The 27,474-nt window shown below is 34.5% G+C and overlaps 1 protein-coding gene across 1 annotated transcript in view; it reads left to right on the top strand.

Moving 5' to 3' along the window:
• The window catches only part of IQCE (IQ motif containing E), a 2,620,731-nt gene that overhangs the window by 998,579 nt on the left and 1,594,678 nt on the right, over window positions 1-27,474 (top strand). The window contains exon 11 of the mRNA XM_044089561.1: window positions 1,994-2,043. Coding sequence (XP_043945496.1) covers window positions 1,994-2,043 — 50 coding nt within the window. The remainder of the gene's footprint in view (window positions 1-1,993; window positions 2,044-27,474) is intronic.

The following is a 27,474-nucleotide window of genomic DNA, read 5'->3' as shown; positions in this document are numbered from 1 at the left end:
GAAATGACTGATGAGGGAGGGGCCTGTGACCTTAATGTTGGAATCCTTTGAATTAAACTGGCAGATTTTATTACACACTGAAGCATGGCCAGGTTTGCATGAGGTTACATCCATCAGTTGTGTTTTGAAGTTTATATCTTTGTTACGGTAGTTTAAGTTAAATGGGCAGATTTCAAAATACAACAACGTGTTATTAGGTTTAAATGGGGGTTACATCTATTAACTGGGTTTTGAGGGTAAAACCTATGGTATGTTAGTCTTTTTTTGGGGGACAATAATGGAGTTGGCCAAACACTATATTATTGTAACAAGTTAACATTTCGATATTACTGTGTTATAAAATGTATTTAAATTTAAATATTTTTATGTAGTAGCTGTATTATTGTGTATGTAAATAGTAGGTAATATTTATACATAAAATAAGGTTTTATTTTAAGCTTTAGTGGTTGTTTGCATCCGTCTCTCAGACAAAGTGGTTTGTTTCTCAATTTGCTTGGTTTATCCTTCCCAAAGCAAACTATGTTTGTCTCAGGCTATTACCTTTTGTTATATTCATCACAACAAAACTATTCCAGGAAGGGTCAAGGCCCACTCTACCAGGGCCTCAGTTTTGTCTATGGCTTTTAGGAAAGGGTTGTATTATTGACATATTTTAGAAGCAGTAACTTAGTCATCTGTACATACATTTACAAGGCATTACAAGGTTGATTTCTTCTGTAGATTTAGATCAAGCTTTGCTAGGACCATTCTCTATGGGCTCCTGGACTCTGTCCTTCCATCTCCTAAATGTAATAAGCTAGGGTAAGATTGAAAACAGAGCTGCTGAAATGCAGGTCTTAACAACTATTAAGATTTAAGATTCTGGGAGTATTTTGCAAAGCTTGCACAAAGACGGGCAGCAATTTGATATATTGCAAAATATGCTTAAATCAGCTTCCTGTCTGTTCCAGTCTAAAACTTAAGAGGTTTCTTATGGTTTCTCAGCCCTCCTCAAACAGTAAAAGTGTGGAACAAGTGATAAGGTGGAGAGAAAAATCAAAGCAACAGCAAAAAAGAAAATAATTTCTCCACACCGTCAAGCCAAATAAAATTTATTAAAAAACGACAAAGCTTTCGGATGTCAAAAACATCCTTCCTCAGTGTCTTACTGAGAGACACTGAGGAAGGATGTTTTTGATATCCGAAAGCTTTGTCATTTTTTAATAAATTTTATTTGGCTTGACGGTGTGGAGATTTTATTTTCTTTTTTGCTGTTGCTCAGCCCTCCTCCCAATGTTGAACTCCCAGATCATTATTTTCCATAAGAGATCACTGCTGGTACATTTTTTAAGTATGGACTTTTACTGATTTTGTTTTAAAAATTTCCCATTTCTTCACAATTTGGTAAGGCCTATCTATTAAGCAAGCTTACATCACAGTAAGTCACTTACCAGAGAGCAAGTCATTTGGAATCGGGTCAGATTTTATGTAGTTGTTGTTGTAGTATCTTCCGGCTTTTAGGAGTCGGTTAGGGGTCGCCACAGCGGAACTCCAGTCCGCTAATGATTGGCAGTAGATTTTTACGTACCAAGTTGTCAGTCCTGACACACAACCTTCAACGAAGGTACGCCCATTCACGCATGTCTCCACACAGAAGACGCTTTAGCTGAGAATCGAACAGGACGTCTTGCTGTGAGGCGACAACGCTACCACAGCACCACCACCGCAGTTTCGGATTTTATGTAGTATCAGTTGGAAAAGCACATATAAGAAGTCTCTATGGGAAAGAAATATGTTCCTGATACAAGCACAAGTATATGTTTAACAAACTATATGCATGCAGAGAAATACATCATTGTAAATGAGATGGTAAAACAGAAGGCGTTAATTGTGAATAACAAGAGAAATTTTAAATAACAAAGTTAATGTAATTGTGGCAAATTATGACCCTTTGCAGGTAGTAATATGCACAGAAGAAGCATTAGTGTGAATGTAAATGTTATTTCATTTGCAGATTCAGAGACTACGGATAATGAATGACACTGCTGAAGCCCAGAAGAAAAGGTAAATGAAACTTATTTGTTACAAAATGCAGATATGTCACAAGTATATACTGCTTAGAATTCTCTGTACCTTCATTACTTGCATTTGAAGAGATGTGTCAGAAGAGGTGGAGTCAATATATAGATAGCTTCAGTTCTTGTAAGTGTCAGATTTTTAATGTCATCTGATGGTTGTTGGGAGTTCATATGGACAAGCTCTGTAATCTGTCTCATTTTCCCTTTGCATACATTGCAAACACATATCTATAGCTATAATTATATGTACACTTGTTGTTGTAGATTACCCGTAAGCAGCTATAGATTTTTTTTCCAAGCACCTTTATTGAATTATCACTTGTGACATAGGCAAATTTGCATTCATATAATAGTAATCACTATAATTAACATAAATATTTTAATTCACATATATTGCTATATATCATATAACCTAAGCAACATTACATAAATTATTCAATTTCTGCCTTTTTTTTTTTTTTTGCTTAAACAAGAAACATCGTTATTAAACAATAACTTACTACATTGGCAATCATCTGTTTATACAAATGAAAACAAACCACACTGACACAATCCTAGATGCAAGCATTTTACATCACAAACCATACTGACACGCTCCCAGTTGCAAACATTATACATCACTTGTAATCTAAGAAACTGTAGATGTTAAGTGGTATATGTCTGCAACTGTCTGCTGCAAAAAAATTGTCAGCTTTAGTTTATTCTTTACATTGCATTTTTTTTTTTTTTTTACTTTAATTTAATTTTTTATTTTTCACTTGTTAACTGGGGTCAGATTCTGATCCAGCTGGACCATTTTCAGGTTCATTCCAGAGAGTACATATGCAAAAGATAGTCATAAAAAATGGTAAGTAAATTTGCTGTATAAGTGAGTAATGAACTCTTGCACTTAAATCATGTCACACATTTCACTGCTACATTGATATTGTATTTATCTTGTTTTAATGATAGTATATGGGTAACATTCTTAAACATAAGTGTATTGATATTTGTATTAATCTATGTATTTACAAAACAGTGCAAGAAACTTCTCTGTGTGGAAGATTTTCAGTCCATATATTTCTAGTTAATCACTGTATATTAATCAGATCAGACAATAGTAGTAGAAGTGTTGTTGTTTGTCTCTCGGCTTTTTCCCGGTAAGGGGTCGCCACAGCAGAACTCTGGTCTGCTAATGATTGGCAGTTGATTTTTACACAACACTGAGGTGCCAGCTCGATGCCCAACCTTCAACGAAGGCATGCCCATTTACGCACGCATGTCTTTCGAACGCTACCCAACCGTGGGGAGGACATGCAAACTCCACAAAGAAGGCACTCCCAAGCCACGCCGAGAATCAAACGGGAGAGGGTTGTCTTTGTACATGAGGCAGTTGTAACATTGCCTCATAATGCCCAGAGCCACGAGTTGGACCAGAGAATACACCTGAAACTGCCCTTTGGACATACCTGGATGGGTACAGTGAGCTGTTTTACTGACTGGCTGGTAAGGTCGAATAGAGAGCCTTGTCCTTCTCTATAGTATGGGGGGGTCTACCGCTAAGGTTTATTAGTGCTTGCTGTGAGTTATGAGCAAGTGCCAGGCTGAGAAGTGAATGGTTTGAGTGCTTGAGTTGAAAGTTTGTCTAGTTCTAAGGGAATAGTTATACCCTAGCTAACCGGTGCTGCCCGGCACGCAAAACCTTGCTAATGCGGGTTTTATAGCAGGGAAATGAAAGAGATAGAAATTAGCCCAAAATGGCCAATAAACTACTAATTTCTGGGCTGAAACCACTCCTCCAGGGACAGATAGGCTGCTCAAAGCTCCCATCTCTCACAGGTGAACAGAAAAACTTCCTGCTATCCAAGTATGGTATGAGCAAATACAAAAACTTGTAACATAGCCCTGAATTCAGCACTAACCTGGAAACTGGACTATAATAGCTTAGAAAGATGGGAAAACAAGTATATATATTTTTTGTTGCTGTTTTTTTTTTCAAAAAATAAAGCAGATACAATCAAAAAACACTTTAAATGCACAGAAATGGCTATCACACTTGAATGTGTAGCCCACAACAGTTAAACAGGTAATTTAAACATAAAAATGACTTTGTTAAAGTGCAGGCAGTAAACTAAGTACAATATGTAGCTGAAACAAGATTTTTAAATCACAGAAACTCTAAAAAATCGGTGTTTAGGCAGAATTAGCTAAAGACAGCAAGAAAATGCAGAAAAATAATACTTAATCACTCCAAAGTCTCTCTTTTGCGTCTCTGCTGCTGTAGAACTCTTCAGGGCACCAGGCAGGAGCTTGCTGAGGTGTATACAAGCACAAAAACCTTGCAAATGCATGTTTTATAGCAGGGAAATGAAAGAGATAGAAATTAGCCCAAAATGGCCAATAGACTACTAATTTCTGGGCTGAAACCACTCCTCCAGGGACAGATAGGCTGCTCAAAGCTCCCCTCTCTCACAGGTGAACAAAGAAACTTCCTTCTATGCAAGTAAGGTATGGGCAAACACAGAAACTTGTAACACAGCCCTGAATTCAGCACTTACCTGAAAACTGGACTATACTAGCTTAGAAAGGCGGGAAAACAAGTATTTTTTTTTTTTTTTTTACTTCAGAAAATAAAGCAGATGCAATCAAAAAAACACTTTAAATGCACAGAAATGACTATCACACTTGAGTGTGTAGTCTACAACAGTTAAACAAGTAAAATTATCCCCTCTCAAGTCTACAGCCTGATAACCACAAAAAAAATAAAAAAATTTCCCACTTGGTACAATGTAGTGATGTTTTATAAGGTATTATTCAAATCTTTATTTTTTACAGCATATAAGTACTCTTTAATTTTATTCTTTAAACATCTAGTGGTCATACCTATATAAAATGAAGGACATGTAAAGCACTTAGTTAAATAAGCTATTCCTATAGATTTGCAGGTATACCTGTCATTACATCTAATACTATAAACCTAAATGTTCTAAGTAAATATTGGGTCCCTCAAAAGTAAAATGACATGCCCCACATTCACCACTCTTGTATGTACCTTTATTTTTGAGTAAATGTGTTTATCAGTAAAGTAATTTCAGCTGGCAACCTGTTCTTAAAAACTAAACATTATTTATTTATTTGTCCTTTTTTGACTGAGTTAGTCTCTTTAGACTAGTAGCCTCTTTTCTAGTGAGACCCAAGGTGGTATTTATACTGTTAGGATTCAGGGTATTGGTGAACTTCACCTATTCTTTCTGGAATGTACAGGGACATAATTTTGAGTTACACTTCCTGTCTTCCGGTCCGGGCAATGGAGGTGGCTTAGAGAAGCAAGAAGTTTGCAAATGGAGGAAAAAGAGAGCGTTTCATGTGTGTGTGAGGTGAAAGAAGCTGTTAATCAAACAGCTGAGATATCAAATGTGATGGAAAAGGAGTCAGAAGTGAATGAAGGGGAGGGGAGAGTAAGGAGAGTGCGGCAGAAGTGAGTAAGAGGAGAAATTATGGAATTGAAGTAGACATGGCAGATTTGGAGGTAATCTTTCAATAAAATCTGTTTATGTCCGAGTCTGCAACACAGGAGTGTATTGTTACAACCCTCCATTCAGAAGGGTTGTGGGATGTCTACTTAAAAGAGCTAGTCAAACAGAGTGAACCAGAAAGTGAAAAGGCAGTACCATGGGGAGAAATTATGGGCAGAATCCAGGAAGAAGTAGTGCAGGAGTTAAAGAAGGATGAGAAAGAAAACCTGCATGCAGACAGTCAGAGAAGGTGAGAGGTAAGAAGAGAAGAAGGCAGTAGTCAGAAGAAAGTATCAGGTAAGAATAAGCAGTAAGAGGAGAAGAAACTGCCTGGATAGATGCAAAGTATGGGGCAGCATAATTTTACCACTTGGTGTCAAACCCAGAGAGGTAATTGCATTTGCATGTATTAATAAAGACACTTTTTTGTGACATTTTCTTCAAAGAGACACAGTTTATGGAGATGTTCTTAGAATAGTAAGAAAAAGAAAATATGAAAACCCTTCTTGGAACATGTATGTGGTGCAAGCTTTTACTAGAGAAGCTAAAAAAAAATATGTGTACAATTTCAAACTGAAATTAAAAGAGACTATTTAAAAACGATTTAAGAACTGTGTGTAGAAATATTTTGGACATTACAAAAATCTGCGATAACAGAGATTTATGGAGTGGGGGTTGGAAATGTGGTGTACTGAAAATGCAAAATGATAAAATAATACATTTGCCAAGCATAATTAATGTGAATGGAATAAGAGATTTGTTAGATACTGGGGACAACCAAATATGTGTTTTTAGTGTGGTAAAGATGATCATTTAATTATCAACTATGATAAAGGAAATGTTTTATTTGTGGTAAAATAGGTCACAAAGTGAAAAAATGTGAACATAAATCTATAAAGTGCAAAAAAATAAGACATTCATGGATGGATTGTAAAGATGCAGAAAAGGATACACAGATAATAGCAGAGTGAAATAGAGGATGTGTTAGATAATACAGAAAAAAACACAACAAGAAAAAAATTATTGAAACTGATATAGGAATGGTAGTAAATGAAAATATAAGGGAAACGTAAAGTAAAGAAGGGGAAATAGAGGAAGAAGTAATAATTCAGGTGATGATAAATGGATAAACATTAAAAGTAAAAGAAATATTGGAAAAAGAGTAAAAGACAGAAAACATGTATTCAAAAATATAGGTATAGGAGGGAATAAAAAAGGAAAGGATAAAAGTAATAAACACTATTTCATAAAGTGAGAATCCTAGCCATTAATGTAAATAGTTTAAAGAATGTTCAATGGAGGATAGGAATTTTGGAATGGTGTAAAAGGCTAGATATGGATATCATAGTACTAATATATATAAGAATAACAACAACAGATGAAAGCATGCAAGTTAATAGGTTATGGGAAGACAAAGCAATATGGAAACTAGGAGTTGAAAAATATTCAGGTATAGTAATTCTGTGTAAAGAAAGTATAGAGATCCTGGATTGCACATTAGTAACATTAGGAAGAATAATTGCATTAGATATAAGATAGAGGAATCAGATATATAAGATCATTGTATTATACACATACACCATAAAAAAAGAGAGAGATTGTTTAAGAAAATACTTGATTATGTGAGTGTACATATGCAAGTAATAGTAGTGGGAGACTTGAACTGTGATCTAAGTCATAGGCAGAAAACAGGGATGGATGTAAAAGTTATTTCTGACATGTTTAAAAGTTGTAAAATGTTTTTGTAGAGAAGCAAATGCTAGACATACAAAAGGGGTCATCTAAGAACTGAAACTGATTACTTTATAGTAGCAGAAAGCTGAAATGTATTGCATCAAGGGATCAAATTACAGGGTTATTACATCATGCAGCAATCTGGATAGAAAGTCAAGAAAGAATAGGTTACATAAGAACAGGTAGAGGTGCAAAAAGAATTAATGAGTCAGACTTAAATGAGCAAGTGAAAGAAATAATATATCAGTTATGGCTGGATCTTATAAACGTGAAAGGATTTTATAAAGACTGAACAAGCTGATGGATTAGTTTAAAAGAAGAATATAAAAAAGAGATATTAGAATGGCAAAGGACAAAAATAATACAAGACAGTGACAAATATAAAGAAATCAGTAATAAATCTTTAGATGTATAGTAGATAATAAAGAGGAATTTCTTGAAAAAGAAAGTGTGTTATATGAAATGAACCCAGAAAAAATGTCAAAGAAAATGTTATTTAAACAAAGATATTTTTACAAGGAAGAACGGAAGAAGTACCACCATACCCAAGTAAAATGGTTAAAGAAAAAGTAAGAATAATAAGAGAATTAAGGAATGAGGAAGGTTGTATAGTGAATACACAAAAAAAAAATTATGGAAACCGTTAACAAGCATAGTTTTAAAACATTTTCAGTAGGTGAAACTGTAAGAAATGAAGGATGGAACTAAAAAGAAGTAACTGATAAGGATAATAAGAAAATGGAAGAAAAAATTGCAGTGAAAGATAGACTTGAATATTTTATGTATAGGGACATGCAAGAGTGGCAAAAGGAGTATTTTCTCAAGGTATTGAATGAATAGTTTGAAAAGGGTGCAAATGATGAAAGATTATGTATAGGAGCAATGAAACTGATATGAAAAAGGGAGAAAAAATTTGGAGACCCTTTAACATTAAATAATGTAGATTATGAGATTTTTTTATGAAAACAATAGAAAAAAAGAAAAGTAAGTATGGCTAATAAATTACTGACTGAAAAATATTTGAAATAAAAGAAAACGGAAGTCAAGAACTATTAATGTTAATAAGAGAATTGGGTAATGATATAATAAATAGGGAAACTGAATTAAAATATTAGTAGGTGACGTAAGTAAAGCATTTGACAAGATCCAGCATGAATCACTGTGGGACTTTTTGACAGAATATATCATAAGTGATAAAATAATCAGTGTGTTAAAGTCTGTGTTTAGCAAGAATAAAATGAGATTGGTGATAAATGGTTGCATGAGACAATAAAATTAAAGAGTGGTATTAAGAAAGGGTGTCCAGCTAGCATTATACTATTTGCATTAATTATGATTGCAGCAGTTTCTAATATGAATAGGACATTAGAGGAGACCGAATACTGTTTGCCAGAGCCACTTTATATTCCAGTGATGTTATCTTATGCAGATGATTTAGTACTAGTTGTAAAAAATATGAGGCTGGTGTAGAAAGGCAAGCTCAATAACTCCTCGGCTTGGACACAGTACAAAGTACACAAGTTTATTGCACACAACACAAAATAAGAAATTATCCAGGTTAAAGTACACAAGTTTATTGCACACAACACAAAATAAGAAATTCTCCAGGTTAAGCGCTTTCATCTGACACAAGCAGACTTCCTCAGAACAAAGACATACAATACCACATTCATTTTATAAGCTTTGTGGCGCCAAAACCATTTCTCATAAATTAATTTAAAGGTATATACAGAAAAAACTTCCTTATATGAATAACATGCAAAAACAATCCTATCCCAATAATATTAATGTTAAGAATTCCTCTAATTTATAAAACACACATATAGTTCATAAAATTCTCTTAAAATTGGGAATATAAATTGGGTGTATGAATTCTGGATGAATGTTCAATGGATCAAATACACATGTAATAACTATTGTTGAAGGCACAAGTCTAACAGAGATATAAAACTTGTTGAAATATAATATATGAAGTATATGAAGTATGCAAAATATATGAAAGATACAAAAATGTATGAAATATATATATGAAATATATAGTAATTCAAAAATATATATATATATATATAATATATGAAATATATAATAGTTCATAACCATTATATAGCCTTAAACATATGCTTAAAAATATGTGCTGTACCGCTGTTCCAAAAAAGTATGCTAATTGCAAGAACGGTTTTATGCTAATGGAATCATTAATGCCAGGAAGTCTTGCGGCATCTGTAATGATCTGCCACTTACTCTCCTTCATAGCCAAAAAGGCTTTAACATTCCCCCCATATACTGTGATGTTAACCTTGTCAATGACTGAAAATTTGAAATAATGCGTATCTCCACATTTGAATATGTGCCTATAAAGGGCATTCTTATTATCTTTATTCTTGATGCTGTATAAATGCTCATAAATGCGACGTCTCAATTGTCTCTCAGTCTTGCCAATGTAAAACGCTGAGCATACTTGACAAGTTGCAAGATAGACGACAAATTTAGTGTTGCAATTTCCTGTCCTACAATCTATATATGTTTTGTTAAAATTTTCCAATTTCACACCCCCTATTTCATTAATGGTGTAACATTGGTTGCATGTTCCGCATTTACTTGTACCAGATAACCCCCCTTTTTTACCACTTGTGTTGGATTCTAAAATCCTTTTAAGATTGTGTCCTGTTTTCTAAACAAATTTAGGTTGGGACCCCAAAATCAGAACCAGATCATCGTTCATAGTAGTCAAGTTCCAATGTTGCCTTACTATGTTTTCGATGTACTGGACTATAGGGGAATACATTAACACACAGACCCTGTTGTCAAAACCCTCGATTTGTTTATCGTCTGATGGTAAAACTTCAAATGTTGTGTTACCCAACAAAGGTAAATATTTGTTACCCCATTCTTTGCTGACATATCTAACAACATCATTTAATAAGGTAACCGGGTATCCTCTCACACTAAACATTGACTTAATTAAATCTAGTTCTTTATCCAAGATGATTTTAGTCGAAGACATACGGGCAGCTCGGATACACTGTCCTTTAAAAACGTTTTTGAAAACATGTTTGGGATGGTTACTGCTAAATTCTAAGTAATCATTGGAAAATGTCGACTTTCTGTGTATACAAGAGACAAATCCTCCGTCACCATGGCTGACATAAGTGTCCAAGTAAGCTGTACCGCTTTTGTTGATGTTATATGTAAACTTTAAGAAGTCTGTTGTATTGTTAATATAATCAAAAAAAGACTGAATTATTTCTTCAGGACCCTTCCATAACACAAAAAGGTCTTCCAAAAACCTTGAATAAAAAACAATGTATTGAAAGAATTCACTACTGAATAGGTATAGGTTTTCCCATTCAAGCATGACAAGATTTGCAAATGTGGGAGCACAAGATGCTCCCATTGCAACGCCCCTACTCTGTCTAAAATATTCATTTTCAAAGTGAATATAATTGTAGTCTAACACTAAGCCCATCATATCAACTATGAGACTGATTCTATCCCAATCCATGTTAGAGTATTTCCTAAGGCTGTTGCAAAAATATTCAAGTCCTATTTCTTTGGGGATACATGAGAAAAGATCAATAACGTCAATGGTAATGTAAATGAGGTTCTCATTCCATAATTGCGATGTTAAATTTCTAAGAAACATCCATGAATCCTTTATAAGGTGGGGAATGTTTTTATATATAGGCTTCACCCACTTATCAATAGCTACACCCAGGGGGAAAGTTTTTGACCTACTACCCGATATAATGGGTCTAAAGGGAGGACATTCCATATTTTTATGAACCTTGGGTATTCCTATGATAGTGGCTAAAATCGGGTGTTCAACTTTCAAAAACTGATACACCTCATCTGTTATTCTGTGATCTATTACATATTCTTCCACAGCTAACTCTATTCTCCTGTAGCCAATATTAACTTCATTGAGGGAGATGGCCTCATAATTCCCTGATTGATATAAGATGTTGTAGATTTCATTGATATAGTCCATTTTATTGTATAATACAATTCCTCCCCCTTTATCGGGTTTCATAACCCTAACTTCATTGTTGTTTACTAGTGATTGTAAACAGGTACGTTCCCCTTCGGTTAAATTGTCCTTCTTATTAGATATTGCATACTTTTCGCTCTTATATACTTTGTAAAAACTATATATGTCCTGACAAACCATTTTCTCATAACTTGCCACAACCGCATGGTTACAGGGTATGTATGTACTTTTCTTCTTAAGTGCAACCTGTTCCCTGCCGTTGTGTACAACTTCATTATTTTTAAATTGTAAAGCTAAATTCAATCTCCGACAGTACAATTTAAATTCAGTAATAGCATCAACTAAATTAAAACTCACAGTCGGAATAAATTTCATTCATTTAGAAAATAAGCTGTAAAATTCATCTGATATATCAACATTTGTGTAATTAAATACCTTAAACCCATTGTATGAAGTCACTATATTAGTATTTGTATTATAGTCCTGATCCCTTTCTTCATGTGTTGATACATCAGAATTCACAACAGTTGCTTGTTTAAGAACCATGTTTTCTATTTCAGGGCGGACTACCATCGTATCTAACTCATGTTCACCATTATCAGACCTAGTTTTACTTATCTCCTTTTCATATTGCTGGGAGTGAATGAATTTTTCTGAGGGGGGAAATACCTGCCACCCCGAAAATTTGCATTCCTGTCAGTATGTCTATCATCATACCTTTGATGTCCATCACTGCCACCATCCCTATAGTTTTTAGACCAAATATATGCTCTGTTGTTAGTGTATTGGTCCAAGTCACGAACTATTTTCCTACTTTTTCTTTGATATATATTAGTGGCTTTCTGCTGAGCCATTATAAACTGTTTGTCATACAATTCATTCCATTTGGGGAACAATTCATTAGTAATTAATTCATGATTCAAATCATCAACTTCCTGTATTAACCGTGAAAGTTTTTCATCATTTTTCTTGATCAACATTTTCATGTAACAGTAACCAAAGCTATCAAACATTTGATTAAATTCACTCATCCCATCATAGTCCAAATCGACCCCCATAGGGATTTTAAAAAATCTAATACCCTTAGGTACTATTTTCAAAGACAAACATTTAGTAAAATATGCATTTTCAATTTTAATATTTTTAATGGACAATAACTTTTTACCAAACAGATATATATCCTATCCTTAACAGTAGAATCATCTCTTTTAAAATGTTGTCCATTTGTATAACCCCCATCAACATCCTGTTTAGTGAACTCATAGTCATCCTTCATAAAACGTTCCAAAAAATCATTTACTTCACCACATTTAGATTTATTCATCACATTGAGTCTACTATGATATTTAACATACTGCTTTTTACCCATAAAAACATTCTCATTTTTAAAAATGTCAGGACTCGAAATATTTATAATATGTTCTGTAATATGCTCAGTACCTCTTACATTGTCCAATTGTGCCCTAGCGATGCCAGAGTATGTTTTAAGAGGCATAGGGCGTTTGGGACATGCCCCAAGCCGTTCCGCCTCCTTCCGTGCATGAAAAAAACTGAAGTCAAATGTAAAGTCGTTGATAGAATCCCTACTAATGTTTATGTTTAATTCCTTACTTTTTCTCAATAATCTGTCTTCAGTAGTTGTAAAAAATAAAAAAATGGATGGCTATAGATATTCAGACACTGGGGTTCACTGCAAAAATTAAAAGTATTCAATTCAGTAAAGAACAAGTAGAAATTTTGGGAATAAAGTTTGGTAGTGAGCAACAGAGAGACACAATGGAATGATATGATACTTAAAATAAGGAGTATGAGTCATTTTGGAGAACTTTTAAACTTTCATACAAGAAGAACGTATATTTAATCAGTTCAGTAGTATTGGGTAAAATGGCACATATGGCAAGTGTGTATATGATACCACTAGAATGTGAAATAGAATTATTGAATATATTATTCACATTCATATGGGGATCTAGGTTACCGCGGTGCCGGTGCTGCGGTAGCGTTGTCGCCTCACAGTAAGACGCTGTCCGGTTCGATTCTCAGCTAGAGCGTCTTCTGTGTGGAGACATGCGTGAATGGGCATATCTTAGTTGAAAGTTGTGCGTCAGGCCTGGCAAGCCGGTATGTAAACAATCAACTGCCAATCATTAGCGGACCGGAGTTCCGCTGTGGCGACCCCTAACCAGGAAAAGCCGAAAGACACAAACAATATGGGGATCTAGGTTGAACCCTATTAAAAGAGGAAGTGTATATATTAATAAACAAGAAGAGGTCTGGGTTTCATAAACCCAATTGTAAATACAGCTTCATTAAACTTGTATAAGTATTAATGGGAATACAAGTAAAAAAAGTTTCTTAATAAAAATTATTGAAGAAAAATATAAATTAGTATGAGAGAAACTTAAAGGTTTAAAAAGAAGTAAAGGAATCACTGGTATGGAAATAAAATTGTATGAAGAAAAATATTACTATTGAAGATTATTTAAGAAGTATAGACAAAAATAGGAAAACATATGATATTATAATGGGACAATTTTACTATGTGTATCCTTGGAAACAGAAGATAAAGTGAAAGCAGTAAAAGCAAGAATGAAAAGATGTGAAAAATATAGATACAGATTTTTTATGGAGGTTATCTATAAATAAGTCACTGGTAAAAGCAAATATGCCAAATAAATCTTAAAAGATAGAATATATATACACTGCGGGAAATTAGAGACTACTCAACATGTTTTTTTTTAAATGTGATAGAGTGAATTTATTATAGAAAGAAATGTGTGACAAAGACTGTTTAAAAGGACTGAAAAATGTTAATTGTGTGAATATGGATATAATAGAATATGGATATTATGAAACAAAAAGATATTGATAAATTAGATGATAACTTGATTTGTGTAATATGGAGTATATGGTATGAAAGAATGAATCAAGAAAAAATGAAAAACAGTACACTATGAAAAAGCAAATGCAGCAGGTAGAAAATGATATTTAAATGGTAAGCGCTTTTGTCGGGTTAAAAATCACCAAACTTCATCAGGCCTGATGACGTTTGATGATTTTTAACCCAATGAAAGTGCTTACCAATTAAATAAATGGTTGGATTTTATTTTTTATCTCTACCTTCTTGACTTGTGTTTACCATTTTCTACCTGCTGCATTTGCTGTTTTATGAAAGAATGAATGAGATAAATGATATTGGAGAATGGATATTATAAAAATTTTGAAAAAAAAATACAATTTTGGTTATGGAAGAAAGAGTAGGGGTAGTTGAAAGACCAAACAAAATGATTTGCTTTTGAAAATGTAAGAATCACTTGTACATATTTGTAAATAACTTCTAAATCTTGTATATAGAATGTATATATTGAACTATGTGATTTTAATAAAGGACCCCTACCTATTAGGAGTGTACTTGTTCCATTCCTAGTGCAGGAGTTGCTAGGAGAACAGCATTTAAACAGATCCAAGTTGGTGGATAACACAGAGGGCAAAATCCAGTCAGAGGAATTGGAAGCTATTTTGAAAGAAGTTTGCCAGAGAAAGAAATTATATGATGCAAAGAAATAGCAGGGAAAGTGATGATAAATGAACAGAGGAAGGAAATGTCAACAACCAAAGGAAATGTATGGTTTGAATTCAGAAGAAAGAATCAAAAATGGATGGGTATGACATTTGGAATAATTTAATGGCCCCATTGGGATTGAAGGCTCAGGAGTTCTGTCCTGGAAAATTTTGGGAGGAGTATGAGAAGAAAAAGAATTATAATTCGTGGAATTATAATTTAGTTACAGCATTTCACAGAGAAACAAGAAAATAAATCACATATTTAATTTCGAACTGAAATTGAAAAGAAGATTTTAAAGAGACATTTAAGCAAACTTTTTAAAGAAGGTATGGACATTAGCAAATTCTACGATCCCTCCATCCATCCTCAACCCCTTTTCCCATTTTAACACATGGGGTTGGGAATCACTAAAACTTGCATCTGGAGCCAAGGTTTACACCACCAGGTGGCTAGCCCTGCCACAGTAGTTCATCCATACTACGCAGTCACACACACATACACCTATGGTCACTTAGAGTCTTTAGAATGTGGGAGGAAACCAGAGCACCCAGAGGAAACCCATTTGAATACAGGGAGGACATGCAAACTCTGCACAGAAGACACTGCAGCCGAGAATTAAACAGGGGAACCTCTTGCTGTGAAGCAACAATGCTAACTGCTACGTCAGTGTGCCGCTCTTCATATATCATATGGTCCCATACCCAGTCCATAATACTCTCTTATCATAGAATAGCAAATTCTGTGATAACAGAGGATTATGGACTGGGGATGTACTGTCATATTGTACTACAAATGGAGAAGTAAAAAAGCTGTTTATATCCCTACTATTAAAAATGTAGAGGGTAACAGAGGTGTTGTAAAATACTGGGGACAACTGGAAATATTTTTCCCCCCTTTGGAAAAGATGACCATTTGTTAAGTAACTCTAATAAGAGAAAATGTTTTATTTGTGGGGAAACCGGTCATGGCACAAAAAAGTGTTAATTGATATGTTATAAATGTAACAAAATTGGGCATTTAAGGGTGAATTATAATCTAGAGTTAAGGATAAAGAAGAAGAAAAAGTGAGGACAGTATACAAAGAGAAGAAACTGTCTCAGTAAAAGATAAAAAAGGAAGTCAGGAAGCAAGATTAGGGTAAAAATAAAGATAAGGATAAAAAAAAAAGAAACGGAAGATAATATAGAAGAAGGTTGTGAAATAAGCGAAGAAGATATAAACTGGAAAATAGTTAAAGTTCAAAAAAATTCTGTTGAAAGAATAAGAGACAGAAAAAGAAAGTTTGTAAGTGTAAAAGAGAAAATGATAGAAATGGAGAATACAAATGAGATATATATATGTCAAACTTACACAATTTCTAGAAAGCTACAACACTGACATAATGACAACTTTAGCGTGTTTTCGGTAAATGTAAGTATTATCAAAATATAAGTAGAAGAATAGGCATCCTAATTGATGTAGTAAGTGTGATGTTGATATAATAATATTGAAAGATGTAAAATTTTTGACACTTTGTTTTATCATTTAAAATAAAATCCATGGCGGGCTAGCCACCCGGTGGTGTAAACCTTGGCTCTAGATGATTGTCACTGTTGAAGTGACACCGCTACCTCATCTTCAAAAGTGAGAAAAAGGTTTGTGGATGGATGAATTATGTGATAGAATGGAGAATTTATAAAAAGAATCAAGAGGAAATTAAAGAATTATTATTTAAGCAAAGATATTATTTACAAGGTAAAAAGGAGTTATCTTATTTGAGTAGCTTAGTTAAAGAGAATACTGGTATAATGAGAGAAATGAAAGATAATAGAGGAGAGGTAAGAAGATCTGAAGAACAAGTTATGAATATCATAATAAATTATGTAAAGAAAATGTTTCAAGATTAAAAAAAGTACAAAAAAGTATGGCATGTAAAAATATGAACAGAACAAGGAAATGAGGAATTGGAAAACAATATTTCCTTATATGAATTAAATAAGGTACTTAGACAAGTTAATTTATGGTCAGTTTCAGGATCAGATGGAACAGGATACCAATTTTATAGGAATTTTATGGATTGTAAGAAAAAATGCTTCTTAAAAGTTATGAGCGAGTGTTTAAATGAAAGTTTTATGTATAACATTTATGCAGTGGTATACTTAACTTTCTAAGGAAAAAGAGAGAGAGAAAAAAGATTGAAAATGGGAGACTTATAGTATTGAACAATACAGGTTATAAGATTTTATGAAAATAATTCAGAAAAGAATGGAAAGTAAAATGAAAGGTATTTTGGAAGATAGTATATATATATATATATATATATATATATATATATATATATATATATATATTTAACATATATATATATATATATATATATATATGTATATCTATATATATATATATGGATTCACTTTAGAAGCTCGAATTCCCAAAATCTCGAACTCCATATAGTCGAGACCAAAAGATCGAGTTTTGGAAACTCGAAATTCTAAAATGAAACCCAAAAAAAAAAAAAAAAAAGTCAAACATCGCTTTTGCAGGGGGGCTTTGCCCCCCCCTGCACCCCACACCCCCCTACTTAAATATACCAACTCCGAGATCACGCTACAGTGGGGAAAAGGGAAATCTCCCATATTGAGCTGTATGCGGAAGCGCAAAACGGGAGATTTCCCACTTCCTGTCAACACCGCAAAAAAAGATAAAAACATTACGTACACGCAGAGCATACAAGAAGCCTTGCCTCTGTGTGCACGTAATGTTTTAAGGTAAGTAAAGTGTTATTTTTTAAAACTTTACATATTCGATTTACTGAAATGTCGATCATATGGTCTCGACCATATGACATTCGAGATTTCAGTAATTCGATTATGTAAAGTGCTTCTATATATATATATATATATATATATATATATATATATAGTTTAAAGGGAAACAGATGTCAGGAATAATTATTCATAGCAAGGGAAATTGGAAATTATGAGACCAAGATTATGATAGGAGATTTAAATCAAGCTTTTGATACAGTATAACATCAACATTAATTGACAGTTATGGAAGAGTATAATATTAGTAAGAAAATTAAAAATGTATATTGTCTTGCATATAATAAAAATAAAATAAGATTTTTAATGAATGGATGATTAAGCAAAGAAATAGATATAAAGAATAACAAATATCAGGGATGTCCTGAGTTGTATATTATTTGCATTAGTTAAGAATATGTTGCGTGCATTACTAATGAAAGTTGCTATTATGTTGATTATGAGAAACAAAATCTGGATTAAAGAAGTTATATGCATTAATGAATAAATATAATAGTCATGACTTTAAATAAAGAAAAAAAAAGTAAAGGACTGGGTGATACAGTAAAGATAGAAGGGGTATCTTTCTTGATGAAAGAAATGTCTGTGTTAGGAATAAGATTTGGGGTAATAATGTAAGTGAGGAACAATGAACTAGAGTATTAAATGTAATAAAGGAGCTTTATTGTTTTGGAAAACCTATAAGCTGTCCTTTCATAAAAAGGTTTGGTTGATTAATTCAGTTATACTGGACTGGGAAAATTGCATATTTAGTTTCTGTATGTTGCCAGTAATCAATAAAAAAGAAATGCTACAAGTAATTTCCTTTACATGGGGTTCAACACTTAATTCATTGAAGAGAGGAGTCTTATACATGGACAAGGAAGATGGAGGTTTAGAATTAATAAACCCAATTGTTTATGGTGCTTCTTTGAATTTGTATGAAGTTTTGTTTTGGATAAATGATAAAAATGAAAAAGTAGTAAATTTACTAAAGTTCAAATGTAAGTGGCATTGGAATATGTTAAAAAATTAAAAGAGGATAAATATGTTTAAATGAAGTAGTGAGATGTTATCAAGAAAACTTTGTTTATGCAAAATAAAAGTTGAAATAAAAATGAGAAGAAGGTGTGGTATAAAATATTATGATACAATATTATTGTGTTAATCCTTGAGATAGCGAATGAAAAAGTTAAAGCTATAAAAGTATGAAAAGTCTGATGTAATAAGCAAGTAGAATGTCATTATTTTTTATGGAGATTAGTGGTTGATGGACTACCAGTAAACAGAAATATGTCATATAAAAAAATCAGTTAACTAGTTTGTATATTATTGTGTTAAAAAAGAAACTAGAAAACATATTTTCTTATAATTTTCGTACAATGTATAAGGGTTGCAAAATTGGGGTCTATATTATCTTAGCAAAGATTCCTCTTCATCGACCTGTAAAGAACAAACGGCCAGTTCCGTGAATGGCTGATTCAGCTATTTTTTTCCTAGGGGAAAAAAATTGCTTTGTCATCAGCATGAATTTGCCACTTTCCCCACTGTAGTGCGATCTCGGAGTTGGTATATTTAGTTAGGGGGGTGTGAGGGGCAAAGCCTCCCACTTTTATGTGTTTGTACTGATGTTTCGTTTCTGACCAGATCGCTGAATTGGCCATTCACTGAACTGGCAGTTAGTTCTTTAGGGGTCGATGAAGAAGGATTCACTGTAATGCCTCTTTGATAAGATAATATAGACCTGCAAAATTGTAGGAAAAATTGTATAAAGAAAATTTATTTGAAAATATAAAGGAAGGAAATCAAATAAATGTGGATATGATAATGTATGAATATTATAGCTATAAAAATAAGTAATATATTAGTAAAACAGATGAAGGTTTATTTGATTTTGTGTGGACCATTTAGAATAAAAGACTAAATAAAATAATGTTTCATGGTAAATGGAGAATAGCAGCAATTTTAAGGAAAATTAAATGGTCATTGTGGAAAAACGAGTCGGGGTCAAGTAAGATAATGAAGCTAGAAGTTTAACATAATTTAAAGTATGATATCTATGATTGTATGGATAATAGAACAGAATAGAAATTTGTACACAATCATTTGTATGTATATAACTATGTAAGTTTGTAAATAGTACTGTGCATAATGTTTTTTAAATAAAGAAGCCAGACTGTTTTCTATGTTGTGGGATCTTTTACATCCACCTGACCTACCACCAACTCAAGCAGATGGGGCTTCAGTTTAACATTTCATCTGAAGGATGGGTTAACTCATGGGAATAGAACCCACAGCCTAGTTTTCTTATAAGTGTTCTTATTAATAAAATTTGGCTTGTCACCTATAAATTGTACATGTTGATCATTACCTTGAAGTATTTTCCATGTTTTAATAATTATATGATTCTGTTGATGCCACTTCTAGGGCTGCTTACCACTGGAACTGTTAAAAAGAGGCTTGCTTGATTGTATTCCCAAAATTTCCCAGAAGATGTAAAAATGAAATTTTTAATTTTGTCTTGGATAGACATAGTTTTTGGATCTTCTCCTATAGATGTCCTAAACAAGTGTGATGAAAGATGCAAGATTATTCAAGATATCCCTCATATTTTTCAGCCCTCCTTCTCCAAACATACCAGTGGATTTAATGCTCCCTCTAAAATCTTCTTTAAAAACTAAAATAAACAGACACAGCATGCTGCTGGTAAGCAAACATTTAAAAAGCAATGGCAGGGAGGTTCCAAAGAGAAAGCAAGGAGCCCTCCCTCCCCTCCAGAACACAGAACAGTGTAATAAGCTTGACTGACTATGTGCAAGACTTCACCTGCCTATCTCATCCTGGCAATCCTTTAATTCTTCCAGAAAGTTTGAACCACCATTTCTCTCTTTGGCAGCAGACAATTTCTGACAGGTTCTGAGAGTGATCCATCGGGGTTACAGATGATAGTATGTTAGAGGAGTGATAGGAAAGAAAGAGGTAATTTGGAACATATTTTTGGGGAGTGTAATGTGATGGCAGATGTTAAAAATTCCCTGCAGACTACTCTGTCCATAATACTGGGTAAGCAAATTGGTGTAACTAAGAAAATTATTTTTTTGAGCTGTGGTACTGATTCCGAATTGCCTCAATATAGTAAGGCCTTGCTGAGTTTAATTGGGATGGCTGCCAAAAAATCAAGCAGTGACTATATTAACAGCAATAAAACAGTTTAACTGGAAGCTGCATATTTAGAAAAGGGTAGGAGCAAATTACATAGATAAAATGGGAATTGTGGGAATAGTACATGCAAAATGATATTTTTGGAGGATGACTAATGTTTAAGGGAAGATGGGAATTGAATGAGCTTTGTAATGTTTGACTGACAATGACTGGCTAGGTTATAATTTATATAAAATGTTTGCAACTGAAAATATGTCAGTATGGTTTGTTTTAATGTATATAAATATATGATTGCCTGCGTCATAAGTGATAATTGATGTTTCTTGTTTTAAAAATAGGTTACAGATGGCAGTGTTAGTTTCTCCATCCATTCTGTGAGATTCCTCCTCACCCACCACACAAAACTCTTCTTTTCCTTCCTGCCATTCAGCATATGCTGTCCCAATGAGTCATAGAAGCTGTTCCTCCTCCTTCTTAATTAGGAAAAGGGTTTTATTTAGGGATATTCTGGTGCCAAAGAAAAAAGATTCTTACAAACCATTTCTGCATCTTTCCTTTTTGAAAATGTTTGTGGTAGTGCTCAAGTTAAAAATACTGTCACTTCATAATATAGTACCCTTTATTAACCATTTGAGTTTTCTAATAACCTTAGATTTAAAACGTGCATATCATCACATTCCTATAGCTCCAGATTTCAGGCCTTTATTTCTGTGTCTGGATAACAATATCAGTTCTCTGCATCACCCTTTGGTCTATTCGCAAATCATCTAGCTGCTGTGATAACGTACTGCAGACTGCAAGGTATTCACATTTTTCCTTATTTATATAACTTGCTTAATTTTGCAAAGTCTTTTTCAAGGTGTCAGGAATGTCTCACCTGGGTAAGAGCTCACTTAAAAACTGGGGCTCCAGGAGAACTTACAAAAGTCTTGTATGACTCCTCCCCCACCCTGTTTACCTCATTTCATAGTATTCCTTGCGCAAGAAAAAAAAAGATCTATATCTAGATCTCTTCCTGAGTTTTTCCACTGAAACTTCTGACTCACCGTTGGAATTCCTCATGATTCTGGGTCCCATAGCATCAGTGATTCTCATGGAACTGCCTGTAAGACTCCACATGAGAAAAAAATCCAGTGGTACCTGAAATATGTATAGTCCCAACATCAACATCCCCCTGACATTTCAGATTCCAGTTTTGAGGTTTATGAAAAAGATTTTTTGATGGTGACACCAGATTGCTCAGAAAACAGGTGTCCCATTCTCCCTTTCCACTTCAGCACAGTGAGTCACAACAGACATCTCAGACTTTGCTTGGGGAGTAGTGCCTGTGGAAATAGTAGTGCCGGGTCTTTGGAACAAAAAAATGAAATGTTGGGACATATAAATGTTCGCAACTTGATCAGTCATCTGTGGTCCCAAGGACCTCCACAAGTCTTTATAGATAATGTCAAAATGATGTGGTACCTACGCAAGGGGGGACCAGATCTTACTCTCTGTGCAGATTAGCCATGGTAGCCTGGGATATAGTTTTTCAGCACAGTGTCACTCTTCAGGCATCTTGCATACTGTCAGAGCAAAATTTTGTGACAGACAGACTGTGAAGAACCAGGACAGACCCTCTCAAATGGAAATTGAATCAGGGGGTCTTCCAATAATTTACCCAGCTGTGGGGAACACTACAAATAGATCTTTTTGCCTCTGCTCATAACAGCCATTTAGTGAAATTCTGCTCCAGGACTCCATGCAAGAAAGCCTGGAAAACAGATTCTTTGTTCTTTTCCTTTGACAGGAATGTTCCTGCATGTTTTTCCACCCTTCCCACTAATACCCAGGGTAATTATGATGATTCAGAAGGATTCTCCAAATATCACTGTGGTGAATCCCTTCTAGTGCAGGCAACAGTAGCTCTCCCTTATTTTGGAAATGGCCAGAGGCCATTGCCAGAAGCTTACTTCCAGACTACTCAATACAACACCAGGATTGTGTAATACATCCCTGCATCAAATAACTACAACTGACTACCTGGCTGACAGAGCCTTGGTATATATTATTTTCTGTTTTGCTGAGGTTATGCATCAGGAATTAAAGGAGGCAAGAAAAGCTTGCTACTAGAAAATTATATATTAATAAATGGAAGATTTTCTGTGTGGTGCTAAGAAAAGAACCAGTACACATTCAGAGATTGTGTTTCTCTGTTTCTACATTATTTGTGTGAGTTACTATCCTTTGCCCTATATTACTTGTTAGACAAATTTAATGTATTTGCCATTTCAGCTCGTCTGCCAATAGATCATGTTCTTTCAATGCAGTCTCATGTACATATGATTTTGAAAGGGGCAATGTATATGAAGCGTCCTAGAAAACAGATGGCTGCTGCTTAGGATCTTCATTTTTAACTGCTCATCAGGATAACTTGTAATGTGGAAAACAGTGTTACTAATTGCTCTCATCTTTGCAAGAAGTGTCTCTTTGTTTAAAGTTCTTATGGTGGGCCAACCTTCACATTTTCCACAAAGATAGCATTTCTTTGCAAATTATTCTTTCATTTGTAGGATCATAGGAGGTTAATAAGTTAACAGTCCTACATCCTTTTTAAGCCTCGCCATTCATACCCTGATTTTCCCAATTAATGCCCAAGAACTAGAATGGCTATGGTATATGCCTGTGCCTTTAGGCATCTACAAGCTGCTCCTGTCCAAATGGGAGACAGACAACAAGCCAGGGCTGAATTTATGATTTCCCATCCAATTGTCCAAACTGCATTTAATAGGCTTAGAGAAGAACTCTGCTTTGCATGAATGGGGAGTCTGTACCAGAGAAGGGGTGATCACTGAGACACATATCTGTCTGTACAACATGTTTTGTTTATGTCACAGAAAAGGTTCATATCTTTAGATTGTTTAATTGTAGTGCTGTTTATTTTGTGAATTATGCTTAAGGTGGTATCTGAGTTTATCTTGAGCCATGCTATCCATCTCCATACATTTTGTCCAGAAGCTGAAAATGAAACAGAAAGGATACTACATACCTTGGATGCCTACAGATAACTTGAATACTTTCTTGAAGGAATAAAATATTTCAGGAACTATGGTCAGTTATTTTCTTGGGAAGATAAGAAGAAAGGACTAAGTTTGTCAAAGCAATCTGTCTCCATAGGATTATATCATACTGTTATCTTTTGTTATATCCACCACAACAAAACATTTCCAGGGCCTTGGTGTCATCTGTGACTTTTTGGAAATGGATGGATTCTAGAAGTTTTGTTGGAGCAGAAAGTTCAGCCTCAGTGCACACTTTTACAAACCACTATAAACTAGATTCCTTCTCCAGGTCTAGGGCAGGCATTGTAAGCACCATTCTTCAGGGACTCCTGTACCCTCATCCTTTCTCCTCCCAATCAGTCTAAGCTGTGATAATCTAGCCATATAGCTAAGGCTGTTTCAGTAGTGATCCATATGATGAACATTCTACAGTTGTGAAATAAACATATCATACCAGTAGATGTTTGAATGATCACTACTGCAGTAGCCATTGCTTACTCCACCCCCTTGTTTTTGTATGCCTTTTATGTCAGTGTATAGCTCTCTGTTTTATTTTCCTAGCATTGATCTTTTTCAGATGTTAGCCTCCTTCTCTTTGTTGGCATGACAGGGTTTATCACCCAAAGTGACCTTTTTTAGTTAGCTCAGCTTGGTGCTGACTAACAGTTTGGGCATCTGGAAGGTGCCCTGAAGCTTCAGAAGCTTGGCAGCTTTATATCCTTAGTAGGACATAACCCACTTACCTAAGGCTACAGCAGCAGTGATAATTCAGACTTCTGCGGTTATGCTTAGTTCAGTTACACAGCTGTACTTTCTTACACAACTGTACTTTTTCGGTCCATATAGTGTTGGTGTTTAGCTTGCAACATCCTTGGTAGTGAAACAAGTGAAATTGTTCAATAATGTGAACATTCTTTTGCATTGCTTTTTTGAGGGATTTGAATATAAACCAAACTTTTCCAGTTCAATGGCCACTGTTGTGTGCTGCAAATTGTTTGGCAAATTTCCAAGCAACACTGTAACACCATTTTGCAGGATTTTTAAACAATCCTATTGGAATTCCATCACTTCATGTGGCCTTGTTTTTGCAGGTATTATTAGGGCCCATTTAACTTCTCTCTCCAGGATATTTGGTTGTCAGTTAGGGAGAATACCATTGTGTTTCCCATCTTTGATTTTGTGGTGCCCATTTAACCTGGAAGATGTTCATCATTTCCACTGCCTCTGTGTCATTTTTGAGTTATCTGCCTATGTAAGCCACTACTGGCTAGCTTTCAAAACTCAGACTCCCATTTCTCTTTCTTCCCGTGCATCTGATTGGCTGAGCATATCGTTTTTTTTTTTAAACACCTCTATTAAATTATCACATGTGACATAGGCAAACTTGCATTTATATAAAAGTAATCAAACTGTATTAGCAAGTTCACATTTACAAACATTGTACTATATATATATTGTTCTATACAATATAATCAGACCAACATTACATAAATTGTTTTAAGTCCTACCTTCTCTTATACCTCATTCCTCCTTCAAAACATTTCTGTGCATGTATTATTCTTCTAACTTCATTTTTTTCTAAGTAAGTTGCCCTTTTCTAAAGATCCCACTGCTTGTTCTTTTATCTCTGTTACAATATTCACTACTTCAAGTATGGTTGGTTTAGACTGATTTCCATTCTCTAGTAAATAATTTTTGGCAGCCACCAGAATTAAACTTAATAAGGCTTTACTATGTGTAAGCAATTCAGATCCTGTGTCACAGCTCAAAAACTCATTTCCTTACTTCCTCTCATTTGCTTGCCCAATATTCCTGACAGAGTACTCTGCAGAGAATTTTTAAAGTCTGCCAGCTCATTACACTCTGCAAATGTGCTTCCAGGTACTTCTTTCTTCCCCATTACACCACCAACATTTCCCATCTACCTGAGTAAAGATTCTTTGGGTCTGCTTGGGTATAAAATTACCTATGCAAACACTTCATGGCAAAAATCCTAAATCTCCCAGACTTTGTTGCATATTTGGGAGCCATACATCTGTCCTTCCTTTGTGAATTGCTTATCTAATCTCTTTTCTGACCTCCTGTTATTGATTCCTATAGTTCTTGTGCAATATTTTATATGCCCTAATAATTATCCCTTTTTCAACAGCAGCATTTTGTCACCCTACTTATGTGCATTAAGAAGATGTTGAGGCTTGGGTGTTCATTTAAGTAGTTTATTGTATACAAATGCATCAGGATGGATATGGAAAGCTTCTTAAAGGTATGTCACACACACTGATCTACAGCCTCCCTCGTTACTGAGCTGTCTTATATAAACAATGACATTTCAATAGGCATGCAATTTATACAGGCACTATTAAAGAAAAACAACAGTCATGTCCAGTTTGCCATGTATTCGGAAGTAGGTTTTGAGATAGACCTAATCTCATGACATAATAGTTAGGAATGGGTTTAGCAACAGGGACAGTCACTGGGAATGTTCTGCTTGAGGAGTCCCAGGGATTTTCTCAGGAATGGGGTTAGCTAATGGAATGTCCTCTGGAACAGGAACATTGGGCAAGTCACTCTGAGAACTAGAGTCTTTGGCTTAGGCAAGATGCTGTAACACTGGTTCAGACACTGGTAATAAATGCTTCCGTTTTTGTCTGCATTCCATTCCTTGTGATTCTGCAATGTACAATTTCAGCTCTTGACACAAACTTTACACTAATCCAATGTGATCAAAACCTTTTGATGTCTGCAACCTCACTATCTCCCCTTTTTGTAAAGAACGGAGCAGTTTGCTGGTTTTATCATAGTAAGACTTCTGGGACATACACTTTTTTAACAGTTGGGCTTTTACTGCTTTGTTGTTCTTAACACTTGGAACCAATAAATTACTGCTGATTGGTAGTGTGATTCTGGTTTGTCTCGACATAAGACTCTGGACAGGTGAACCAATATGTTTATCATGAGGAATGTTTATGAGATTTAACAAGCTGAGAAAAACATTGGTATTGTCATGTCTGGATTTCTCTAATAGCTGTTTTTCACTTTGAACTACATGTTCAGCCAATCTGTTTTACTGAGGCTGTTCAGGACTACTCATAATATGATCAAAGTCCCACGCTTCTGCAAATTTCTTTAACTGCTGACTAGTAAATTGTACACCATTGTCAGAAATAACTCTGTGTGCACTACCATGGACAGAGACATGTTACTTAAACTTAGTAATAACAGTATTGGAAGTTAGGAAGTAGGTCAGTTTCAAACCAATTTGAATTTAGAGTTTACAAACACCAAATAATGTTGACCATTCCACTCAAAGATATCTGTGGCTACTGTCGACCAAGGTAGTTAAGGAATCTGACTTAACTGAAGTGGTTCTTTTTGTTAATGCAGCTTTGTACTATTACATATTGAACAAGATGAAAGTGTTTTTTCATTATCTCTTGACAAAGAAGGCCAAAATACTAGACTTCTCATCCTTCTTTTGGTTGAATCAGTTCCTGGGTGGCTAAGATGCAAGATATTTATATACTATTGTTGTAGGAATTTTGGAACAATCACTTTAGGACCGTTCATGATAATATCATTGTCTGACAAAATCTCATCTCTGTATGGAAAATAAGGCTGTGCTTCTACTGGTAAACAAGATTGCTTTGAAG

Source organism: Protopterus annectens, chromosome 12.part0 (genome assembly GCF_019279795.1).
Source record: "Protopterus annectens isolate FY-2018-M chromosome 12.part0, PAN1.0, whole genome shotgun sequence".
Taxonomy (NCBI): Eukaryota; Metazoa; Chordata; order Ceratodontiformes; family Protopteridae; genus Protopterus; species Protopterus annectens.
The sequence above is the reverse complement of the archived record's forward strand: the minus strand, read 5'-3'. Positions and strand labels throughout refer to the sequence as shown.